A 26,031-nucleotide genomic window follows, 5' to 3' on the forward strand; every position below is an offset into this window, starting at 1 on the left:
TCTCTTTCAGTAATGAGATCTGCTTGAAGTTTCCTGCCTTCCCAATTTATCAGGTGTCAAAAAGTCACAGACTGGACCTTTACCATATTAACTGGTGACTCTCCCTTCCAGGGGAAATATTCTTGGAAGTACTACAGTTTTGCTTTTCAACAGTTCATTCAGAATTGACAGTTATGCTAGGGGTCAGATGTCTGGACCAACTCATTTTGATTGCACTCTCTCTCACACTGCAGTCTTGGGTCACAGCCCCTACTAAGTCCACTTTATCTGCTGACTAAATTTTTTGACCCGTCACCAGTAAGGTAAAAACTGAGTTGTAATATTGTTATGCTAAATCTGCCATTTGTTTTCTTATTCGACCCCACAAATAGCAATCTATTCGTGTAAATCTGACATCTTCCATACAGCTGACATGTCAGGATTCAAAAGCCTAGTTAATAGTTTTTCTCTATGAATTTGTCCTCATATAGAAGATTTTAGTGTTAATTAGGGTTTCAGTGGCACTAGGTTCTACAGACCAAATCCACAACTTCTAACAATCAAAATTTGATTTTAAATAGTCTTATCCTAACATAAAAACCTAGTATCACACATATATTCCGCACAGGATTTTAAGTAGTAATAAAATATCCTGAGAAACACTTCACAGTTTACAAGCCCTTATTTATCTCAACAACCCTAAAAGTATGGTATTATGCATCACCACCTGTATTTTACAGTTGAGGAAACAGGATCAGGTGTCCAGCAAGTTTCCCCAAGGTCAAAGAAGTGGTAAGTGGTAGATCCCCAGTTTAACCTCTGACCTCCCATGGACACCCTCAATCCTAGGATGGAAGATACTAAGAAACAAGCAAGAACATGTTCCGTATATTAAGGAAATTCATCTGTTCCAGACCCAAGAACAAGGACAATACAGGGACCAAATCTAATTTAGACTCCTGGAAAAAAAGCTTCTCACTCAAGCTCAGCCTATCTTTTTGGTTCTGGCAAGGATGAGCCTGGTTTAGCCTCAAGCCTGATCACACTGGGATTCTAAGTGTTTTTTAAAAAACTATCACCATGGAAGCAAACCAAGAATTTGGAAACAGCCTCATTATTTTTATCATGATTGTTAGAAATTAAAGAATGGCTAATACATTAAACCCTTTGCTCTTCAAACAAATCAATTTCCTGAATATGCTATGAAATGTCAGTGACTCATGAAAAATGCCTCCCCCCGCCCCAGCCAAACAACGTTCTAATTCATTCTTCAAAACCTAGTTCAAATGACATCTCTTCTATAAGCCTTCTCAAACTCCCTTTAGCAATTAGTCATTCCTTTGGGCTTACATGGCACATTATGATTTGTTTACACATATCTATCTTGACTCTATAGTGGACCCGTGATAACACCAACTACACAGATCTCCCTTTGGGACTCAAGGATTTGTTGTCCCAGCTGCTGAGAAGTACTACCAAAAGATTGCCCTCAGCTGTCGGCCCTCTTCAGAACTGTCCCTGCTGAGAGCTGCCTCACCCAAGGTCAGATCATCTCCGGAGGATAGACCATATCCAAAAGCCAGGCACCTTTGCTCCACCTTAGGGTAACTCTGAAGGGTGATCCTAGCTTCATACTCTCCATGGACTGGCTGAGGCCTTCATTAAGATACTATCACAATTCAATTTCTTCCTCAGCTCATTTCTGCTTCCTTTTCTCCTACAGGTGGTGATCCCAAGCTCACTCTCTAATAAAACTCATGAAGGATATCTCCAAGTCAGTGTCTGCTTCCCAAGGAAGTCAACCTCTCAACCTCCCCCAACGATCCCCTCAATACGTAATGAACTCCTCTAAGATAGGAATAGTACCATTTGTTTACTATCCCCAAACCTAACAATGGGTCTGAAACATAGATATACTCATTTTCTAAATTAATGATAATCATCACGAATGTGCCTTTAAAACACAGTCTAAATGATCAAGTTACTTTATTTTTTTAAAAAAATATTTATTTATTTGGCTGCACCGGGTCTTAGTTGCAGCATGCAGGATCTAGTTCTTTGACTAGGGATCGAACTGGAGACCTCCTGCACTGGGAGCGTGGAGTCTTAACTGCTGGACCACCAGGGAAGTCCCATGATCAAGTTACTTTAGAAGTACCTTCTAACTTAAAATTATGCTAGATTAATTCTCACAACAAAAGGAAGCCATGAAAGGAAAGATTCTTGGTAGAATTTATCATTTAATTCAGAGGTTGCTAAAGGGAAGAGATCACAAAATGGCTGGATACAACCAGCAGACGCTTCTTTGGCCTGTTATATATACATACAAACACACACACACATATATGGTATACTATACACATACATATGTACTTTGAAATGTTTATGTATATATATATTGTCAGTCTAGCTGATAACATTTAAAATAGGGATATGTCGGAAAAATGATTAAGCAGACTAGGACTATAATCACTTCATGGCAGTAAGAGTCTGGAGCTTAGTAGGAACTGTCTCTTTTGGTCATAGCCATACTCTCCAATGTGCCACAATACCCACCCAGTATCATTCATCTCCATCAGCTGCCTGGCCCCAACAGGTTTTGAGTTTGTAACTTCTGATATAATCAGAGAAAGAACCCACACATTAAGAACTCAAAGAGCGGGCTTCCCTGGTGGCGCAGTGGTTGAGAATCTGCCTACCAATGCAGGGGACACGTGTTCGAGCCCTGGTCTGGGAAGATCCCACATGCCGCGGAGCAGCTAGGCCCATGAGCCACAATTACTGAGCCTGCGCGTCTGGAGCCTGTGCTCCGCAACAAGAGAGGCCACGATAGTGAGAGGCCCGCGCACCGTGATGAAGAGTGGCCCCCGCTTGCCGCAACTAGAGAAAGCCCTCGCACAGAAACGAAGACCCAACACAAAACATAAATAAATAAACAAATAAATAAAAATTAAGAACTCAAAGAGCGTGTAAGTGCCAAGAAATAAGAAGTCAAAATTAGGTCGGAAAACGGGCGAGAAATGTGAGGAAAAATTCCTAAGGATTTAGAATGTGAACTAGGCCTTAAGGGATTAGAAAGAGAAGAAAGGAAAGCATAAGAAAGGTACACAGATAAGAATGGGTTATTTGTGTACCTCTCCTATCTGACCTTGTATCTCAACACTAAACCCAGTTTCCCTCATATGATAAACATATAATAATTGTACTTAACAGTTTATTATGTACTGATGTCATCAACATTAAATTACCCAATTAAAGGAGTGAATCAGAGCATTCTGCTAAGTATGTACCCAGAATACGGTGTATCAAGAGTAAGGCACCACCAGAACATTTGAACAAAGTTACCCTATGAGAATTATTTCAAGTAAAAGATGTTTAATGAAAAAAAGGAAGTTGAAAAAGATACATTTGGCAGATTCTTTCTGTAAAATAGAAAAGATAATACACTGTTATTTATGGATACATATATACATAGTAAAAGTAAAAGAGGGAGACTAGTTAGTAAAATAGATGAAGGTGGTTGACTCTGGAGAGACAAAGGGAAATGAGGCATAGGGCAGAGATTCAGAGGATCCAAACTTTTCTGTAATGTTTACTTTCTCTATTAACAATAACAAAACATCTAGAGGATGCAGATCCTTGCACTAACTCTCTATTTCCATTAAAAAATCTATTCAAAACAGAGAAAAAATTAATCCTAGAGACTGAAATGTGTGGAACTTCTAAATTCATTCAAGTTTAAAGGAATAGCACATATTCAAGTCTTTATCCTTTCAAATACATTAACCTGGCCCAAACTGAAACCCTCCTAGAGTAAATAATACTAGCTAACATTTGAGTTCCTACTGTGTCCCAAGCGCTGTTCTAAGTGCTTTTTTAAAAAAATTTTATTCATTTATTTTTGGCTGCGTTGGGTCTTCGTTGCTGCGTGCGGGCTTCCTCTAGCTGTGGCGAGCAGGGGCTACTCTTCGTTGAGGTGCGCGGGCTTCTCATTGCAGTGGCTTCTCTTGTTGCAGAGCACAGGCTCTAGGCACGCGGACTCAGTACTTGGGGCTCGCAGGCTCTAGAGTGCAGGCTCAGTAGTTGTGTGCACGGGCTCAGTTGCTCTGCGGCATGTGGGATCTTCCCAGACCAGGGCTTAAACCCCTGCCCCCTGCATTGGCAGGCAGATTCTTTTTTTCCCTTTTTTAAATTAACATCTTTATTGGAATATAACTGCTTTACAATGGTGTGTTAGTTTCTGCTGTATAACAAAGTGAATCAGCTATACGTATACATATATCCCCATATCTCCTCCCTCTTTCGTCTCCCTCCCACCCTCCCTATCCCACCCTTCTAGGTGGACACAAAGCACCAAGCTGATCTCCCTGTGCTATGCGGCTGCTTCCCACTAGCTATCTATTTTACATTTGGTAGTGTATATATGTTCATGCCACTCTCTCACTTCGTCCCAGCTTACCCTTCCCCCTCCCAGTGTCCTCAAGTTCATTATGTCTGCGTCTTTATTCTGGCAGGCGGATTCTTAATCACTGCGCCACCAGGGAAGTCCTAAGTGCTTTTTAATGAATTCTCTTATAAACCTCCCAAAAATCCAGTGTAGTTATTCTTATCCCTATTTTAAAAATGGGGAAATTGAGACAGAAATAACTTGCCCAAGATCACAGAGCTATTATTTACTCCAGAAGCTATGCTCCTAGAGTCTAGAGTCCAGTCCTCCTTAAGAAAGAACACTGACAACTAAAGGGAAATGACTTTACATTCATTACAAATAGGAAACCTATAAGACCAAAATTTGGCAGTATTGATCTAGCACTATCAGGAGAAAGAGACACTTCTCTGGCAAACATGGGAGTTCTAGTCACCAGGAAGGTAATCTCTCTTATGGACTGACAATTTATAAGGTATCACCATGGCCTCTATGAACTTTCCTACAAAGATTAACCACTTCCTCTACGGATGGACTGACTTACACTCGTTGCCATTTTTTTTTTGGTATAAGACATATTTAGAGGGACGTCCCTGGTGGCGCAGTAGTTAAGAATCCACCTGCCAATGCAGGGGACACGGGTTCGAGCCCTGGTCTGGGAAGATCCCGCATGCCGCGGAGCAACTAAGCCCATGTACCACAACTACTGAGCCTGCGCACCACAACTACTGAAGCCCACACACCTAGAGCCCGTGCTTTGCAACAAGAGAAGCCACCTCAATGAGAAGCCCGTGCACCTTAACGAAGAGCAGCCCCCGCTCGCCGCAACTAGAGAAAGCCCACGCACAGCAACAAAGACCCAATGCAGCCCCAAAAAAGTGTCTTTCAACCATTTCAATTTATTCAATTTCCCCTTAAAATTAAAAAAAGACATATTTAGAAAGAAAAAATAAGAATGAAATAGTGCTATACAGAAAGAGACAATGTCCTTAAATTTACTGTTCTCTATGCTCAATCTTCTAATTAATAATTCAGACTGTCAGATATAAGAAAGAGGTAGCCTTAATAACAGGTTAACAGTAGTCCAGTATTCTCCCACTGTCCCAACTAAAGCTCAATAAACTGATGTCCAATTTTCGTGAGCTTTGTGAACTCTGGGCACAATGACAAAACTGTTTTCTTCCAGAAAAGTGGTGGACAAACTGAAACATGGTAACACCCAGTCAATTGCCAACTTTAAGTGCTATCTGAATGACTAAGCAAGCGTGCTGCTCTCTGACAACAGAAGGTTACACAAATGGGCAGTAATTTTTTCTTTCCACTTCACTGACTTCCTTTGTATCAAACTCAGTAAAGAGCAAAAACACTAAATATCTGTTAGACAAATGGACTAGTATAGTACTTTCCAGTTTACAAAGTACTTTTTCATATAGTCTCTCATCTAATCGTCACAAAAGTACTTAAAAAGACAGGAATTATCATCACAGATAAACTGAATAGAAAAATACTAATTTTTGCCTTGGATGAGAGAGGAGGGATGGGAGGAGGGAGAATTCCAGGTAAAAGAGATTGGCCTAATCTTAATCACCTAATAATATAGCCCAGCAAAACTATCCACTTGTTTTTACAATATCCTTCCTATGATTGATCCCCAGATCAAGCTATTCCCTTTGTTAGAACATTCGTTCTTCTCTCTAAATACTATGTTCCCTTTTCTTTCTAAAAATTGCTGCTCAAGCCTCACCTGCTTCACATGACTGTCCCAGATTAGACCCTTCAGACTCTTATCAGTATAAAAATACTTCCCCTTCCCCTCCCCCTCCCCCTCCCCAACCTCTATTACATAAACTAATGCCTCCCAGCTGTTTTTAGTTATGCAATATATTTGTTGTTATACCTGCCACTTGCGTGTATGAGTTGTTTGCTGCCCTGGTAAAAAGCATCTTGATTTTGCTTCATTTCTCCCATTCGTGTGTAAAATTAACTTGAAATAATCCGCAGTGTCTAATACAGCTCCTTCCTCATAGTGCTGAGTAGCATTTTTTCATCCCCTTAACATAACACTCATTTTACAAACTGAAGTAGTGAAGAATACATTAGCTTTAGAGACAAATCTATATTAAAAACTCTCTGCCACTTAGTATGTTTGCAGTTCTCTGTAAATCTAAAATTCAAAATAAAAAGGTAAAAGAGGAATAAAAAACCGCTGCTACTTGCTACTGTGTAATTGTAGTTAAGTCATGATATGCAACCTCAGACCTCAATTTCTGTTGATACATCTGAACAATAGGGATTATACAGCCTACACCAAAGGACTGTTAGGAGGACAAAGTTGCCTCAAACTAGAGTTCCTCAAAAGCAGGTTTGTGTTTAGTTTTACAATATTTTTAATTAGAAAAATGTAATAATTTCCCCCACTCTAAACCTTGATTGATCAATGCCTAGCTAGAACTCCATACATAATATGATTTATTTCCCAATACTTCAGTGTCATCTACTGACCACTTAACACAACTGTAAAGCACCACTGCAAACAATGAAAACAGTTACCTTCCCAATATACTGTCACTCTGGATCATTCATTCACTTCTGCTCATTTCACATCTCTAGCCTCATTCCCAACTACTCACCTTTTTAATTTACAAAACCATATGCCTATTTCTTAAGAAGCTTATTCCAGCAAGAAGGGTTAGGTGGGCAGATACTAGTAATCTTTGTGTAAAAGAAGCACATGGAAGTCTAAACAAAGGTGTGATGATGAGTGACTCCAACACGTATTCAAGGAGGATGAACTGTTCCCTTCCTGAACAGATTAATTCAGGCATTCTATTATTTTTCCCTTGATCAGCGGTTTTCAAATATTGTTAGCTATGGAACCCAGTCCATAAAACAGACATAAGCACAAAAGCTGCCCTGGCTGAAGTAAAGAGGGGTGGGGGCACAGTAGAACCCCATCAGCTGATCCTTTCAAAGAAGCTTACAGCTGTATGAACCAGTGTGAAAAATCATTGCCCTAGATTAGTGGTTCTCAAAGTGTGGTCCAAAGGCCCAAGAAGTCAAAACTATTTTCATAATAATCCTAAGACATTATTTGCCTTTTTAAAAAAAAACAGTGCTGACCTCTACACCTAGAACCTGAGCATGAAACAAGACAATGGCCCCAAACTGTATAGTCACTGGATTCTTCACTGCCACCCACTTATAGCACACACAAAAATCCATTTTCACTTAAATGTCCTTGATGGAGCAGTAAAAATTATTGACTGTATTAACTCTCGACATTTCAGTACACATCTTTTCAATACTCTGTGTGATTATTTTGGGGGATGAAGTGGGAAGTACTCAAAAGCACTTCTACATATTGAAGTACAATGGCTGTCCCAAGGAAAAACACTTGGGTGATTACTTTTGAGGTAGAAAGCTGAACCAACTGTTTTTTTTAATGGAACACCATTTTTATTTCAAAGAATAAATGACAAACTATGGTTACTTAGATTTGAAGCAAAAATTGGAATCTTGAAAACTTGTGTACACCACTATGAGCTTGTCAACTTCCCAATTCTTAAAAGATTTATCTGATGAAATGGGTGGAAATATTAGCAACTGTAAATTTGTCAACATTTGGAAGAGCTGTGTAACTCAGTGCACCAATGATTCCTAATGACCAGTATATAATGTCATAAAATCATGCGAAGGTAAACAAACACCCATTCAAAGTGCAAGACAGACCAATGAATTTTAATGTAACATTGTACAAAAGTTCAATGATATGGTTTCAGATTCCATGTTGCAACAAACCTTTAAAAAGGTTTGAGTGTACTGTCAAAGCAGAAATCTACAATTATTTGAAGAGGTTACTAAAACACTCCTTTTTCCAAATACTATATATCTGTATGAGGCTGGATTTTCTTCACATACTTCAACTAAAACAACATACCAACCATCTGAATGCAAAAGATCCGCAAATTCAGTGGTCTTCTATTAAGCTAGACATTAAAAAGATTTGCAAAAATGTAAAACAATGCCACTGTTGTCACTAAATTTTTTAGTAACTTTTCATAAGAGTATTTTTTAAATCAATAAATCTTTTAAATATTAGTTTCAGTTTCTAGCTGTTCGGAGTCTGCAATGATTCTTAAAAGCATAAAGGAGTCCCAAGACCTCAAACTTTGAGAACTGCTAGACCATTGCTAGAGCCTCCTTCTAATCGTCTGACTCCAGTTTCACACCTTCCAATCTACCCTACTACCTCCCAGCTTAAACTCTTAGTACCAGACTTAGCTAATCAGACCTATACTTTAAGAAATCATTTTTATTTCTCTACTAAAAAATTACAATTGTTTCGCATTACGCTGAATTAAGTATAAACTCTTAAAATGTGGCAAATAATTCTCAGTGTTTATTAAATTCTCAGAGTCAGTACAATGGGACAAGACCTCCGATTCATGTGGCATGTCGTGTATCAGTGAAATGGAAAGATAATGGAATCACAGAGCATCACATTTAATTATATCAATTCAACTACAAGTTCTTTTTTGCCCTCTTCCACAAAAACCAATAAATATTGCTCTATTTACCCAACGACCTATCTCCTTTCAAACAGGACTTTGATTTCTCCTATCCCAGAGAAAAGGAAGTTACCACAGAAATGAAAGGAGAAACTAAAGAAAGTGACTCTAGGACTCTTAGCTTTTCAGCTTCCCATACCAGATTCTGACATTTTAAGCATTTTTGAGAACAATTTTAACCAGATGCAATTTATTAGCTGACTCTACAAGCATAGACCAGACACGATAAAGGTAAGATTTTTTTTACTGAAATACTGGGAACGTTTTCTCTAGAGCAGTGGTCTCACTCAGGGGCAGTTTTGCCTCCCAGGTAACATGTGACAATGTTTGGAGACATTCTTGGTTGTTACAACTTAGGGAGGGGGTGTTATGAGTACCTTATGGGTAAAATACTACAATACACAAATGCCAAATACTTAGGTTCAATTCCAAACACACAGAATGCACCAAGTTCTTAAGAAACATTGTTTACATACTCTCTCTCTAATACCTACTGTTAAATCTCTAAATTTCTTAATCTCCTAAGCTTTGGACAAATTGCATAATTACAGATGTGCTCTTTATTTACTGGAAATTAAATATCAGTACTACCACCCCTTTCTTCCTAAGGTTAATTGCTACTATAAAAAATCACAATAAAGTAATATTACTGATTTTTTCCAAGCTATGAACTTGGTTCCCTAAAAGTTGTGCTTGTTCTTAGCTATCCAGGAGCAAGTAGACATGAATAGTCAGGTACCAAAGTACCCTGTATCACACGAATGGTATGGGTCCTCTTATCTGGGCCCCGTATTTCAGGAGTACACAAATACCCAGCCTCTTTATAGACTATTTTTAGGTTTAACTCCTCCATATTTGTTTATCCATTCAGGCAAGCACACTTACTGCGGGCCTACTCTGTGCCAAGCAAACTGAATACAAAGTCAAAATTTTTTTTACCAGTCTAATAAAAAGACACAGCTAAAATACAAAATAATTTGTGCTATAAATAGAAGTATCAAATAAGTGTTATAGAAGCTTGCAGGGGAAAGAATGCCAGGAAAGGCTTCCCAGAAGAGAACATGTCACAGAAAACATACCCTGTTCACCTCTTAGTATTAAGACTACAGTTCTCTTCTGCTCTTACACACTACATTTTTCAGTTTTTGCTCCGTCATCTAAACAAGAGGAAAGTGACAATCTGACTTATGTGAACAGACCAAAGTGGCCTTCATCAAATCTCAATGAAGAGTCAAAAAATAACCTTATCAAAGTATTTCCCAGTACCTCCTTCCTGTCCAACTTCTGGTTTGTTTTTTAAATATCCTAACTTCTTCGACCAAGTTCCAAACACACCATCTGTCACTCAGTCAACAAGTGTTTCCTTCTGAATTTATAAGAGTGTCACAGGGGATGATCACTGCTCTTTTCTTTCTTTCTTCCAGTTAGCGTCTTCTCCCAAAATAGTTTAATTTTCTCATTTCATTCTACTACAATGTTCGAATTCAGTAAGAGAGGAGCTATGAGTTCCGAGGTACAAGAAATACAAAATGACTGCTGTGTACCTTTCTAAGTCTTGTCCATATTTCTGGTTTTCTATTCCAATATTGCTGTAGTTCATTAACTGGACTCTTTCTTCTGAGTCCCCAGCAGCTGCCACAAATAAAAATTTCAGACCTGGGACAGGAAACTAGCCAATGACATGTAGTTTTATCGATTCATTTCCAATACATAACTAACATTCTTTAACCAACTTGTAAGTTTAGTCCTCAAGGTCTAGGTGAACTAATGAAGCGTCTGCCTTACCACGAACAGAGCTGGTAGTAACTAAATCGGAAACACTACTGAAGACTAGGTCTGCTCCTAACTATCCAATGTCCCTACCTTAACCCCTCCACTCTTCTAAAGGGAATCCTCAGTAATGGGAGGCTGGAACACCCAGGGAGGGCAGTGTAGTAGAAAAATTTCTACACTGAGTCAGATGTAGCATTGGCTAATCCTGTTTCTTCTCTGGGCCTCGGGTTCTCCACCTATAAAACTTGCATTTAATGTAGAGTAGGAGGATTGGCTTAATTTCTAAGGTCCTTATGGCGATAGTAATCCAAAAACCTCACCTCGTCTAGCTTTACGTGGAACACGTCGGAGAACAGAAAATAAGCTTTCACTCCATTAAACCGACCTTAATTCTCAGATACTGTTTTAAAAAGGTAAGAAACTCCCGACCCACTCACCCTCCTCTGGGGCTGCAAATTCCACCTTGGAGAAACGAAGGCAAATAAAGCCCATCCCGCACGACGGTCAGAGAAGTGCTGAGAAAACCGTACTCAGGGTCTCACGGCGCTGCCCCCGCAAAGGGCCGGCCCACCTAACTACCGCCGGGCAAATGAATGAGTACAACCAGCGAGAGGGACGCCCCTCAACGTAGGCTGCAACGCAAGACCCCCGGGCCCTGATCCCACCGATAGCGACTCCTTCCCAGAGCCCGAAGAGCTGGGCCTCGGGGCCGCAGGGTCGCGGGCCCCGCCCCCTCCCCCAGGGCAGAAGGTGCGCGCCCCGGCGCGAGACTCGGGCGCGGAAAGGGCCTGGGACTCCCCGCGCACCCGCCCGCCCTGAGGGGAGGAGGAGCCTGCCGGTCCCCGGCCGCCACCACCCCGGCTCCCGACTTACCGCGATGCGGTGGGGGACGGAAAGTGTCAAGAGTGAGGGCCTAGGCCCGTCTGCCACCCGCCGCTCAGAGAGCAGCGCGCGGCCGCCACGAAACCGTCGCCGCCTCCACCACCACCGCTACCGACCGCCGCTTCGGGCGCAGCGCGCAGAGGGCCCGACTGCGTCACACGCCGCCTGCAGTCAGAGGCTCGCTGCGGGAGCTCCGCCCTCGCTGTCTGCGCATTGGCAGACACTGCCGCCACTCTAGGCCCGCCCTGTTATTCATTGGACCTAGAGTCTTCTGAAACCGAATGTGAAGGCTGTCTTTGGGAGACGGGAGAGGGGGAAGAAGAGGGACGGAAGGAATTAGGGGGAGGAAGCGGGAGGGGCAGTGGGAGGGACATGAAGTACCGCCCCTCGCCGCCGCGGTTGGCTGGGAGAGAGTCGTGACGTCACAAGGTCCCCTAGAGGTAGGCTGGTGAGTGGCTACATCGGTCGGGGGTGGGAGAAGAGTGATGACGCTTTGCTGAGGCTCCGCCCCCTTCTTTGGAGCAGAGAGACTCGGGTTGCTGATGCTCGGGCCAATCAGAGTGAAGGCTCCAGGATGGCATGGTAACTATTCTACCCTTCCTTTGCCCCAGTCCGCGGGCTGTGATGGGAAAGCTCCCCCGTCGTCTTGCCCTTACTTCCTGGCCAGACCACGTGCGGAGCTGGAGGGACCTCCTAGGAGGTCTATCTGCGTAGCTCGCCTGCAGCTGCTCCGAGGCCCCAAAACCTGGCCTCCTTGTCTCCTGACCCATGCCAGCCCCGACACAACCTTTCCCTCTCTGAATCCCTAGAATGGACGTTAGGAACATTAGAGGTGCCTTAAGGGAATGGCTCAGCTTAGTGTTTGGTACAAATGACAATTCTTGGAACTTCTTTCCCACCTGCACTTTAGGAACCCCTACTTATTCTTAAAGTCTAGTTGAAATGTTCCCGCTTCTCTGGGATCTCTCACAGCTAGTTGGAGTAATGCTTGGGCAGGCCTCTGTTACAGCCTTGTTACTTTGTATTCTGTTATTTACTTTCCTATCTTCTGTGCCGGGCTCTTGGAGGCCAGAGCTTCATTTTCAAGTTGGTGTTCCTTTCCCTCAAGGCCTAGCCCAGAGCAGAAGCCTGATATCTCAAGGGGGTGGGTTGAGCATGTTCTAGAAACTAGGTCTAGTGACTGTGGGTCCCACACAAAATAGCAGGGACTGTGTTCAGAAAGCAAAACCTATTAGGATTACCGCTCCACCACCCCCTCCTCCTGGGACATATCTACAAAATTGAAATGGGCCCTGCCCAAAACATAGATAAACTTAAATCGCTCTGGGTTTTCAGTGGTGGCAAGGGATTAGAGATACTTAGTCAAAAAGTGGAGTGATCTGGTAGTAAAGGTAAAATAAGATAATGGATGGAAGAAACCTAGTGCATTGTAGATGTTCAGTAGATGCTTGAAGGAAGAAAAAAATAGATATATGGATGGTCAAATAGTAAAGCTAAACATCTGACTCCAGACACCTTTCCCCAACTCCTCCATCCAAACATCACTCCTTTCCCTCCACCCTCCCTTGCCTATGCTCAGCATCAGAAAGTCATTAGGTCTCCCTGGAGACTTACAGTAGCTTCCTCACTGCCCTCCTGAACCTTTGATTTCTCACCTTCCAATCCTCAAACCCAGCTCTGTTTAAGCCTCTCCTCTGCTTATTTATTCTGATGTCCCTAAGGCCAGGCACACAGCACAGGTGTACATTAAATGTTTGATGCATGAATGAGTGAATTATTTTCTTAAATAGAAAAGAAGTATGGGAGTTTTGAGTCAGAGAACCCTGGGATTAAATCTGAGCCCAACCATGTATTAACTGTATGAACTTTGGGCAAATTTCTTAACCCCTGAACCTGAGTTTCCTTGTCTTTAAAATGGAGATAATAATTGTACTTGCCTCACAGAGTTGTGAGAATTAAGTGAGCTGAGGCATATGGTAACTGTTACACAGGTACCCTCAATAAATGATAGATATTATTTGTATTCTTTAAAAATGTTAAGGAATTCCATTCTAAATATTCTAAGACATGGATTCTGACACAGAAAAGGAGCTCAGAAATATGTCTTGTGTGAGTGAGTGTATTCAGTCCAGAGTACTAGCAGGTGTGCAGGAGCTGGGTCCCTTAAGTAGTGTATACTTATTGGAAGACTCTCCAGTGGTTGCTGGAGTGGAGGATGGCCACATTATGAGAGATAACAGAGAGATGATTCTAAATTTCTTATATGGTACATTGGAAAGAGCAGCAGAGTTAGATTCAAACAGATCTAAGTTCAAGTCCTAGATCTGCTACTTTTTAGACCTTGCACAAATTATTTAATTGTTCTGTGCCCCAGTTTCATTGTCTATAAAGTGGGCACAATAATTTCTGTTTCATAAGGTGCTTGTGAAGGTCAAATAAGATCATGGAATTTGCAAAGGACTGGGCCCCTGTTTGGCACATGATAAGCATGCAGTAAATGTTGATTTCCTTCTTTTTTTCCTATAACTTGATAAGGAAGGGTGATGTTTATAAATGGCATATAATTAGATTTATATAAATCTTGTGTGAATATCTGACTTTTAACTAGAGCGTTTAGTCAATTGCATTTAACGAATTTACTGGTATATTTAGGATTTTATCTAACATTTTAGACTTTCTATTTGCCCCAGATGTTCTGTTTCTGTGCTTTTTAAAAAAATTTTTGTTTTTTTTGGTAAAAGTAACTGCCATTTACTGAGGCCCAGCTCTTTGCCAGATTTTTTTTTAAAAATTGAGATATAATTTGCATAATATAACATTCACCCATTTGAAGTGTACAATTCAGAGATTTTTAGTATATTCACAAGGTTGTGCAACTACCACCACTATATAATTCCAGAACATTTTCATAATCCCAAAAGAAACCCCAGACCCATTAGCAATCATTCCGCATCTCCCCCTTCCCCCCAGCTCCTGGCAATTTACTACTACACTTTCTGTCTCAACGGCTTTGCCTATTCTGGACATTTCATATAAATGGAATCATAAAATACGTGGCCTTTGTGTCTGACTTCTTTCACTTAGCATAATGTTTCAGTTTCACCCATTTTTATAGGAGAATAATATTCCATTTTATGAATATACCACATTTTGTTTATACGGTCATGAGTTGGATGGCATTTGAGTTGTTTTGTCATGAATAATGATTATTCCATTATTCCACTATGAATAGTACTGCTATGGACATTCATGTATAAGTTTTTTGTGGACATGTGTTTTCAGTTCTCTTGTGTTTATACCTAGGAGTGGATTTGCAGGGTCATATAGTAACTCTATATTTAACTTCTTGAGGAACTGCCAAACTGTTTTCCAAAGTGCCTGTACCATTTTACATTCCTGCCAGCCACATCTTTGCCAACACTTGTTATTTTCTTTTTTCTTTCTTTTTTAATTATAGCCATGCTACGGGGTGTGAAGTGGCATCTCACTGTGGTTTTTTTTATACGTTTCCCCGGTGACTAATGATGTTGACCATCTTTTCACATGTTTATTGGCCATTTAAATCTCCTTTCTTGCATTCTTTTGGATTATTTCATTTTTATTCCTGCATCAGTTTGGAAATTCAATTCTTTTTCTATTATTTTAGTGATAGCCCTAGTAGAAATTACTACATGCATGCCTAACTTACTAAAGTGTCATGCTAATCTATACCTTTATAGGAAGGGTAGAGTTTGCTGAGACAAGGAAAAGGTGCATTCCATGCCAGATGAACAGGCAGAACAGAGATGTGGGACCAGGAAAGAACTCAGTGTATCCATGGGTGCAAACTGGGACTTCATCCTAGAAGTGATAGGGGAGGGGCTTTACTGGTGGCGCAGTAGTTAAGAATCCGCCTGCCAATGCAGGGGACACGGGTTCGAGTCCTGGTCCGGGAAGATCCCATGTGCCACAGAGCAACTAAGCCCGTGTGCCACCACTACCGAGCCTGCGCTCTAGAGCCCGTGAGCCACAACTACTGAAGCCCGCGCGCCTAGAGCCCGTTCTCCGCAACAAGAGAAGCCACTGCACTGAGAAGCCCAGTCTCTGCAACTAGAGAAAGCCCACTCTCAGCAAAAATAAATAAATAAATAAATAAAAGAAGTGATAGGGAAGCTAAAGAATGTTCTATAGAACAATGAAGATGTAATTACTATTTGAGGCAGAATGGAGCTAGAGCTAGATGGGCGAGCCTAGGGTAAGTAGTTTAAAGCCATCCAAGAAGGATGTCTTTGCCATGAAAAAGATCTCTGGGAAGAAAAAAAGAACATTCCTCCTCAACCCAGGAAGACTTTCCTAAGGCTGCCCAGGAGGCAGGGCAGCGTTTGGCCTGAAGTTGGATGCTTTTAGCACTGTTTCTGTCTCTGTCACTTTACCTACCTCCCACCCCCACCCCGAGCCATGCACCCTCTGCCTCCACCCTCTATTCCCAGCAGTCATTCTTCAAAGGCCTTTCTTGCAGTTCCTAAATCTCTTCTTGATATATCTAAATCCTACCCATCCTTCAAAATCCAATTCAATTAAATCAATCTAGCAAATATTTTCTGGACTCTTACTGTATGCCCATGCCTGGGCTAAGCTGAGAGATTGAGAAATAAACGGAACAGGTGGAGGTTCTGTCCTTAAATGAGCTCCCAGGAAGGTCGGGGAAACAGGCAACAGGTTATTTTGCTTCATTGTGGTTAGAGCCCTAATAAGGGTGTGATGGAAGGCCATCCAAGGCTGCCTGCGGAGTGGGGAGGTGGGCAGATCATGGCGGGTAGGGAGAGATAAGGAGGAAGTTAAACAAAGCTCCGTGGAAGAGATGAGTGTAGTTAGAAGTAAAACAAGTGGTTGCTGGAGTGGAGGATGGCCACATTATGAAAGATATTGAACACCACACTAAGGAATTTGCCCTTGATGCTAAAAGCCATGAAGATTTACTACTTTGCCACAAGGGCGGGACATGATCAGATCTGTGTCCGTAAGAAGAGCCAATGTGGCTAATGGGGAGAATGATGGAGAGATAGGAGGGCAGTGAAGGAGTGAAGGAGATCTACTGGAAGCTTTCCTTGACAACTATATCCCACATTCACTTCCCCTCTTCTGCCCCCCATTTCTATACCGCCCTATGCTCCTGGGGGCTGGAACATCCCTGAAAACAAATGCTCAGTCAGCTTGGGATATCTGGTATGTGTATGTGGAAAGGGAAGTGGAGCAGTGATCGTGGCTAAAGCTTGAAGATGGTGGTGCTGTTTCAGGCACAGGCCTCTCTAGGGTATGTCCAGGCATCAGGCAAGCCAACCAGGAGGGAGGAGACACTGAAAGGCTTCAATAGCAGCAGCAGCTACTTGGACAATGGACAAATGCCAGTTCAGCAAACACTGAGAGCGTCCTGAATAAGGTCGAGCCTAGATGCTTAGATGCTTGTTCAATTTTTTTATCTGTAAAATGGCTTTCATCAAACCTACCTCATCAGATTATTAAGAGGATCAAATAAGAGAATGCATATATAGTCCCTGGCACGTAGTAAGAACTCATCTTTTTCTTCCACTTTTCCTCATATAAATCAAGTAGGTGATAGTCTTTCAAACTGACAGTGGAGGAAACAGATTCAGAGAGGGTCAGTGACAGCTGAGGTCAGACAGTTCAGAAAAGGCTCAATCAGGACAAATTCAGACTGTTGCTGACACATCTAGTTGTCATCAACCTGGCGCACTGCTCTATTACCTCATCTAATTCTCACAACAACACTATAATGTGGATATTCCTAAAACCATTTTACAGATGAGGAAACAGACTCAGGACTGTATGGTGGGGAAGTGCCCAAATCACCAGAGAATTAAAGGCCAGTTAGAGCACCTCAAGTTTCAGGCACTGTGGCGTAGCCTAGAGGCAGGGAGAAGAGACCCAGCCTCAGGGAATGGTACTTAGAGCCAAAGGAACAGACAAGGGGTTAAGACCGGCAACAAGGGCCAGGAGCAGGCATGTGTGGGCTGGAGTTAGACAAAGAGCATCGAGTGAAGCCCCAAGGAAGAAAACCTAAATCCAGTTATCAAAACTAAATGGGAGTGGTTCTTTCAGTAACATTTTACTAATTGTTCATTTGCCCTGGGACTTTAAAAGCTGGGGTGGGGTGAGGTGGTGTGGCAAAATTCAAGTCAAGAAAACTATTTTTTTACAATAAGACACCTTCCCTGTAGACTTGGACCCCCAGGAGTGAGCAAGATATCTCTGGGTCCCCCACCATTGCCCAACCCAGGGCCTGTCACAGAGGGGCCTAGGCTGAGTAAATGAACAAGAGTGGATGCATGCAAAAGGGCTCTGGCAAGTTAATCAAGTTTGGGCCTTTGTTTCCGGGAATTAACAGTATGTAGTGATTAAGGGAATGACCTCAGGTGCCAGACTTGAATCCTGGTTTCTGACACTTACTAGCTGTATGAGTAGGTAACTTATCTTCTCTGTTTTCCATTGGTGAAATGGAGATATTAATAGTATCTACCTCATAGGGCTTTTATCAGGATTAAATGGGATAACATAAAAAAGTAGAAAAGTGCCTGGGACACTGGGGGTGCTCAAAGTGCACTAATTATTACTGTGGGGATTTAAATGGGAAAAATGTGATGGTAACGGTGTCTAGGTCAGATGTCCTCCACCTGCTGCAGGTGCTCTGACAATCCCACATTGTAACTGTAGGAGGGATTACTGGTCCCTTCATTCTTTTTCCCCGTTGAGGTAGGATGGTCTTTACAAAGGTAGCCAAGAGTCCCCCTCAGATTCCTGTAGGGGGTCAGTCAGGGTGGGGAAGGAACCCTGGCTGGGGGCTGGTTTCTGGGGATCAGCCCTCTCATGGTGAAGAGAGACCAGGACTGGCGTGGGGTTGGGGGGCAGGAGATCCGCTCTCTGCATTTCGACAGGCGGGACAGGGCGCCCTCTCCTGATAAAAGGTGGGAATAGCTGTGGCCCAGAGTTTCTCGGGTGGGCCCCACGGGATCTCGCTCCCTGTGAGGCGCTCTTCCCTTTGCTGAAATGCCCCGATTGGGCTCTGGGGAGCAAAGTTTGGGGAAGGGGTGCCGACGCTGGGGCCAAACTGGTTTAATGCTTCAGAAGTGCGAAACTGGATAATTTCGTCTAGATTGGGGTGGGAGGTGAGTAGAGACTGGGGTCAGGAAATGAGAGAATTCGAGGTCCTGTTGAGTTAATTTTATGTTCTTTCAACAGGTGATGGAACGCAGCCGAGAGGTAAGTGACAAGGTGGCTGATCCAACGTGTCAGACCCAGGTGTCCAGTGCTCTTCCGGCTGCCCCCATGCAGCCGGAATTAGTGGGGCAGACCAGTGCTGGATCGGCATGGCATGAGGGGACGCCAGATTAAGGGGGACAGCCCGGGGTCCCGGGCCGCAGAAGCGGGGAGGGGCCAGCAGAGGATCTGGGTGCTGTTTCCTCCCCAAGTTCCGCCCCAAGCGCGCCGGCCCCGCCCCCGCCGTTCCAGCTCCGACCCGCCCCCCACCGCTCGCCCCCCGGGCCCGGCCTGGGCTTCCCCCGGGTGCTCCCTGCTCCCGGCCTGCGCCGGCGCGGCCTCCTCGCCGCCAATGCCTGGGTGAGTATGGAGATGGGTGTGCTGGACTGCCGGGCAGCCCCACTTGGGGGAGCTCGGCCACGGTCTGGCCTCCGCAGGGCCCGGCCCCAGGCTGTGGGGATCCTGGTGTCTGTCCAGGAACTGCTGCTGTGCCCGCTGGGGTAGCTGACCCCTTTCCCCTCTGCTCCCTGACAGGGGCCCGATGTTCCAGAGTGAGCCCTCCCTTCTTCACCCCTCAGGCACTCCTGGTCCAGATTCTTCCTTAGGTGCCCCAGGAGAGAGGTGCGGGAGACTTTGCAACCCTTTAGATTAGTTTCAAATCCCAACTCTGCCAGCTATTAGCCTGTGACCTTGAGCAAATGTTAACCTCCCTGAGCCTCACTTGCCTCTTCTGTAAAATGGAAATATACAGGCTATAGCGCCTACCTCATAGAGTTGTAGTGAGGATTAAAAGAAACAATGTATATCTAGTGCTAAGCAGGGTGCCTAGTATTCAGAAGGCACCCAGTAAGTGTGGATTTGAACTGGAGGCTGAGAAGATCTTTAAGGATCTTTGGAAATAAGGTAGGGATACTCCTAAGAAAGCAGTTTTCAGTTAAGTGGTACCTGTGTGGAAGTTAGAGTTGACTGGGGCTGGAGAGCTGCCCTTCAGATAGTGAGCTCCCTGTCCTGAGGCCTGGGAGAGTAGTATAACCTAGTTGGTATGGCCTTGTTAGTCATCCAAACCACATGATCCCCATGTTGTACAACTGTGAAAACAGGCCCAGAGTGGTTAGGTGACTTGCCCAAGGTCACACAGCTAAAAGGGAGGTTAGGCATACCTCCAACAAGTGGAACAGACTGTTCCTCAAACCTTCTTATCAACCCCTGCCTTGGGCACTGCCTAGTCATTCCCTGAGGATCTGGTCTTTGGTTTGGGGGTCCCAGTGATTCCTGAGGGATCCAGAGCAGCTGGCTTCAGGAAGGGATGTTGGAAGGGGGGACTAGTACCATTACAACCACAGAATCTGGGTTTGGGCTGGGTGGGGAAGGTCTTTGGGGATGATCCAAGGACTGTAGGAATGTGCTTGATTTGGGAGGGCCACCAGAGCCACTTCCACCGCTCCTGGGAAACCCCCGGCCCGCAGAAGGAGAAAGGAGGTTGAGCAGTTGGGGCAGGCTGCCTGATGGAGCCTGGCAGAGAGGTGGGTGGAGGAAGATGGATGAGAGGCGTATCCACCTGGCTTGTTCCGGATGCCATGAGGCCAGCCTCCTGGAGGTCAGGGTTCTTTCTGAGGGCGGGACTAGGAGAGAGTCCTGAGGGCGGGGCCAGGAAGAGCTAGGACTTGATCTCCAGGCAAGGTCCTGGAGTCCAGAAGAGCAGGTTCTTTATGTATCTGGAGCCAACCCTAGTTTGGCAACTAGAAGCCTAAATTCTGAGGATGGCTTTCCCTCAGGTTCAGCATATGGCTTTGAGGAAAGACCTTCCTCTCTCTGTCTTGGTTCCTCTGTCTTTAATGTGGGAACAGGGCTGACTGACTCATCTATATAAGATTTGGTTTTTTAGTTTTTTTCCTCCTATGTACAGGTACCCCTTCACTTTTCCCTCCTAACCTGACCTAACCTGACCTCTCTGCCCAGAGCTCTGGCCCAGAAAGCAAAGGGTCAAGGAAGGCCAGAGCTACAGTTTGTGACACTGTGAGCCCCACATCTCCCCACTGCTGGCTCTTCCTTCTATTTGCTATGTGACCCTGAGCAGGGTCCTGCCCCTCTCTTGGCCTCAACTTCCCCTTCTATACACTGAGGGGGCCCGGGCTAGGATTGCTGGTATATACTTGGCTAGTAGTATAGTGCATGACCCTAGATATCCTCATCTGAGTGGGGGAGTGGGGTGGGGAGGAGCCCAGTCCTCAGGAGCCCTTACCTAGTCTCCAGAGGGGAGCGGATAGGCCCCTGGGCACTGGGAAGCCTCCAGAAGCTGACCAGGCAGCTCTCTCTAGCAAACAGCAAGCCCAGGCTAGCACCAGGCCTGATTCTGCAAAGCCTTTCACCCTCAGAACACGTGAGGCAGCGGGTGGGGACAGGCAGGGGGTTGAGGTTCTGCTGGCTTCCATGGAGTCCTTGCTGCTGTGGACTGCGGTGGTAGTCCAGTAGCACCCTGGGCCGGTGGGTGAAGCAGTGAGAGCTGATAGGAAGCCCTGAAACATGGAGGTTCCAAGGCCTGAGGGAGGAGCTGGGCCATTCTGTTCACTGGGAGGTTTTAGGATTGGTTCCTGAAACAAGAGAGACTAGTTCAACCAGCTCCTGTAGTACTAGGCCTGTCAAGCCAGGCATAGGGATGAGGAGAAGTTTTCCCAATCTATTCAGGCTTCATCTTAGCACAGATTTGGTTCATTGTCTTTCCTCTGAAATTGAGGCTGAATGTTCTCATGGGATTCTGAGTCCATCTTCCTCATCCAGGGCAGTAGCTGTCCAAGTTTAGGGGCTAGGTGGCTTCCTTCTCAGACTCTCTACCCCATAGCATAGCTAAGCTGAGGACTGAGCACAAGGGCTAGCTTCACCACTGAGTCCCAGCCTCACTACCTTGGGCCCTGACAGCACGCCACTCCATCCCCAGGTCTGACAAGATGTACCAGGTCCCACTGCCGCTGGACCGGGATGGGACCCTGGTCCGGCTCCGCTTCACCCTGGTGGCCCTGGTCACGGTCTGCTGTCCACTTGTCGCCTTCCTCTTCTGCGTCCTCTGGTCCCTGCTCTTCCACTTCAAGGAGACTACGGCCACACACTGTGGGGTAGGGCTTGTGGGGGGGGGGCACTGATACCTCACATTCAGGCCCAATCAGATCTATTTTGGATCCTGATTCTATTGTAACAGGATTAGCCATCAAACATACTGGGCTGCTGGGGGGATGCCTGCAAATTGAGGTCCCAAGGACTAGTCTCCCTCCACCTTCCACGGAGGTCGTTGGGGGCCAGGGTCCCTAAAGTTGGGCAGCCCCAGAACCCCGAACCCAATCCTTACTTCATAGAGGGGCAGATTCAGCAGCCCCAGGGTTTTCTGGGGGACAGAGAAAAAAAACTGGGCTAGAGGGCATTTGGGGCTTTTTAGTGTGGCACTGTGGGCTGTGCCTGTCTCTACGGGAATGTGATTATGTATATGTGCATGTGTTAACTGTGAGGGACATGACTATAATGGCTTTGAGTGGGGTATGTGTGTGAGAGAGACTATATCTGTGTCTGTCTGGTTGGGGACCTGATTATTTGTGTGTACATGTGTTTTCTGGGGTAGGTCCCATGACCTCTGAGGTTCCATAGGTGGCCATACACTCTCTTGGACAGGGATATAGGGTGCTGGGCCACGAAGAAAGTTGTGAGAGTTCTTTCTCTGTATGTTATGGGTGTAACTGGGGTGAGACCTGTGTGGACCTTTGTTATCCTCATAGTTCATCCACTGACTCTGTATATTACCTGAAATTCAGAGACTGAGCCTCAGTTTCCCCATGTCTATCAGGGTTGCTAATTCCTGTCCTCCTCCTTCTCAGGGTTAGTGTAGAGCTCCAGGTGGAGGAAATAGGAAAGTGGTTTGGGAAATGTGAAGGGGGAGGAGCAGAAGGAGGAAAAGGGAAAGGAGATTGTCAAGTTGGAAGACAGGGCAGGAGAGGAAGTTAGCCAAGGGTCTCTAGATGGGAAAGAGGCAGAGCCTGGACATGGACCCTTGAACTAGCCTCACAGAGAGCTCAGAAGGCCCCCAATCAGCTGAGCTTCCACCTTCCTATAAAGAGCATTTTCTTGAGAAAAAAGGGGTACAACCAGGAGTGGGATCTGGCTGGCAGGCATTGGGGCCCACTTCTTTTGTTCATATGACTTCAAGTTTTCCCTCTTCTTGATTTGTCAGTGGGTAGATGTGGGCCTTGAGTTGTGGGCAACCAGCCTGGTGAGACTCAGGGCTGGGAGCTATCAGAAAGAACAGGACTGGAAGAAAAGGGGGTGACCAGGTGATCTGAGGGGGAAGCTCAGAAAGGATCCATCCAACAGCTTCTCCTGACCTAGTTCTCACCTTAGATAATGCATCAAATGTTCTATTACCCTGGCCAACTCCTCTTCATCCTGCAAAACCCTTCTCATGTGTCTCCTCCTCCAAAAAGCTTTCTGCAGGCTCCATGGGGCAAGCTTAATCACTCCCTCCTCTGGGTGCCCATAGTTCCAGGTGTTCTCTCTGATATAGTTCTATCACATTATATTTGTGTCTCTCTTCCCTACTAGGCTGGGAGCTCCTTGAAGATGGGCACTGCATCTGAATCAGAAAGTGTTTGTTGAGGGACTTCCCTGGTGGTCCAGTGGTTAAGACTTTGTGCTTCCACTGCAGGGGGCACGGGTTTGATCCCTGGTCGGGGAACTAAGATCCCGCATGCCACGCAGCGCGGCCAGGAAAAAAAAAGTTTTTGTTGAATAAATGGATAGGACACCCCCCCGACACACACACACACACACACACACACACACACACACACACACACACACACACACACACATCAGCTCAATGCCCTGGGAAAAGGAAGGCATGATATAATGCAGTCATTGTCCATACAGAGAATTATAATATTTGTATGGCATATGGAGTTAGACGGAGTAGGCTGTTTGCTCTGGTCCTCGTGGCTGGCTCCAAATGATAATGGGATCAATAACCTCAGCATACTTATAACCCATTCTCAACATACTAGATAGGGAGCTAAGGCATAGGTAGCCGCTGGAGGGGTACCTGGCCTCTCTGGGGCAAGACTAGGCCTAGTGACCCCAGGGGTATTTTGTCCCTACTCCCTGGGACTACTGTGATGGATACACCTGGGAATTTTCACGTATACTCTGAATTTCTCACCCAGAGTATCCCAGGAATGGCCAACTGAGGAATGAAAGAAGTAGCCTTAGTCTATAATTACCAATAGATGACATTGCCTCTGCTTGCACATCCCCAGTGATGGGGAGCTTCTTTCCTTCCCAGGCAGCTGATTCCAAGGAGACTTAGTAACTAACAATTAGAAGGCTCTTTTTTATAGTGAGTATACACCCTCTTTCTGGTGAATCTCTGTCCTGGCTTTGGCTCTGCTTTGGGACCCTTGGAGCTACTTTTTCCACCTGGCTTCCAGCCAGCCCTGCAGAGATGGGAAGGCAGTAATGGCGGGGGAGGAGGGTCCCCTGAGTTTACTCTTCTCAGGTAGCATAGCTCCAGTTCCTTCAGGCAATCCTTACAAGGCATGTGCCCCTGGACTTGGCCCAGTTGATCACTGTTCTCTCCTAGGCCCTGATCTGGGCATAGGACTTCATATGGCCTGGGAAGTACAGCCCAAATCAGGACTGTTCTATTTCTATTACTGGCTGTTAGACCTCTGTTAATGCAGCCTGAGCTGCCACTAGCTGTTTCTGCACAGGTACAGGCTGGACACTGATACCTCATATTCAGGCCTGTCTAGATCTCTTTTGGACTGCGAATCTATTGTTTAAGATTAGCTAGCTCTCTGATGGGGCCCAACAAACATATTCAGTCCTGCTCCAACAGAAAGGGGCTAAATCCTATTCTGCTTTCTCCCTTTCCCTTCCCAGAAACCTGCCTACATGCCTGGACCCAACCCTCAGAAAGGTCCCCACCCCCGTGTCTGGCAAAGGGATCTGCTGTGGGCCAACCTTGGCCACTATCATTCTTACCTTTGCAGAGTGTTCTGGGATTTATGACATGGCCTTGTTGGTCGTGGCAAGGCTGTGTGCCCGGGGAGGGCGTGGAGATCCGGGCTCTGTGGGCGGGAGGCAGGCCCTCGGGAACTGGGGGTGGGACCCTCCAGTCTTAGAGCAGTCTCAGTCTGGCTAGAGCCCTCAACCCAAGCCCCGGATCCTTCAGCACCCAGTGTGAGTGTTGCTTAGTGCGCCTACCCCCACCCTGATTCCCTGATGCTGAGCTGGACTAGTAGACTAGGGTTCCCTTAATGGAGGGAGGTCTGAGTCCCCAGGGGAGATTTGGTCCTAGGCCTTTTAATACAAATCTGCCCTCCAGAAGGAAGCCCAGCGTGAAGGGTCATGGTGGTCGGTGCAGTGGGGGTGGGGGAGGGAGTTCTCTGCCCAGAGGGAGAGGGAGCAGAAGAAGCCCAGCCACCTCAGTCAGGGTCTGTCCTTCCTGGGTCTGGCCCAGCACAGGAGACTCAACCTGAGCAGAGAAGGTTCCTATGACCCTCAGTTCCCGAAAATCTTGGATCGGGTGACATGGTCTTCTCAGAGAGGAAGGAGATAGAGGTCTGGGCCTCCGGAGGGACTCTGGTATCTCGGGGTTAGGGTGCTGCTGGCCTGCGCTTGGATCATTCTGAGCCTGGGGGTGGGATGGCTGGTAGCCTGTGGTCCCATTGAAATAGGTTATGGGGCCCTCCCACTGTTCCTAGTTGAACTTGGGTGAAGAGCAGGAATGTGGTCAGACAGGGTCAGTGGGAGGGCTTGGGCCAGTCTGAGCCAAGGTCCTTTATCTAGGTTACTTGGCCTGAAGAAAACCTTGACTTGGAGCCTTAAGCTATCAAGTGGCAAGAGGCCTTAGTCCTAATGTTTGATCCTAGCATAGTTCTGGGCCTTGGTCTTCCCTTCTGTTGAATGGGAATAATAACCCTTCCACCTCTGACCCTTCTCCTGAGTGGGTATGAGGGTCATGGGAATGAGGTGGGCCATCAGAGCTTCCATGTCCAGGCCACTGGGAGCCTCTATTCTCCATACTCTTCAAGAGGTGAACGTATAGGACCAGTGTGCCAAGGGGATTCCTGTGAGCTGACCCTGTCTCTCTGCTGTTCCTGCCCCATCTCC

The 26,031-nt window shown here is 45.4% G+C and overlaps 2 protein-coding genes across 12 annotated transcripts in view; one reads left to right on the plus strand and one right to left on the minus strand.

Moving 5' to 3' along the window:
* NUP98 (nucleoporin 98 and 96 precursor) overlaps nt 1-11,843 on the minus strand; it is a 105,538-nt gene extending 93,695 nt beyond the window's left edge. The window contains exon 1 of one of the 3 annotated variants that reach the window (XM_068554173.1): nt 11,620-11,843. The gene's annotated coding sequence lies outside the window, so the exon portion shown is untranslated. The remainder of the gene's footprint in view (nt 1-11,619) is intronic. The other 2 variants (XM_068554172.1, XM_068554174.1) reach the window with 2 other exon arrangements.
* Nucleotides 11,844-12,147: 304 nt separating this feature from the next.
* Nucleotides 12,148-26,031, plus strand: part of PGAP2 (post-GPI attachment to proteins 2) — a 32,935-nt gene continuing 19,051 nt past the window's right edge. For 3 of the 9 annotated variants that reach the window (XM_068554441.1, XM_068554442.1, XM_068554443.1), the window contains exons 1-2: nt 18,895-19,242; nt 21,818-21,992. In XM_068554441.1, the coding sequence (XP_068410542.1) occupies nt 18,998-19,242; nt 21,818-21,992 (420 nt within the window). In that variant the 5' untranslated portion in view covers nt 18,895-18,997. The other 6 variants (XM_068554444.1, XM_068554445.1, XM_068554446.1 and 3 more) reach the window with 5 other exon arrangements.

Source organism: Eschrichtius robustus, chromosome 11, assembly GCF_028021215.1.
Source record: "Eschrichtius robustus isolate mEscRob2 chromosome 11, mEscRob2.pri, whole genome shotgun sequence".
Taxonomy (NCBI): domain Eukaryota; kingdom Metazoa; phylum Chordata; class Mammalia; order Artiodactyla; family Eschrichtiidae; genus Eschrichtius; species Eschrichtius robustus.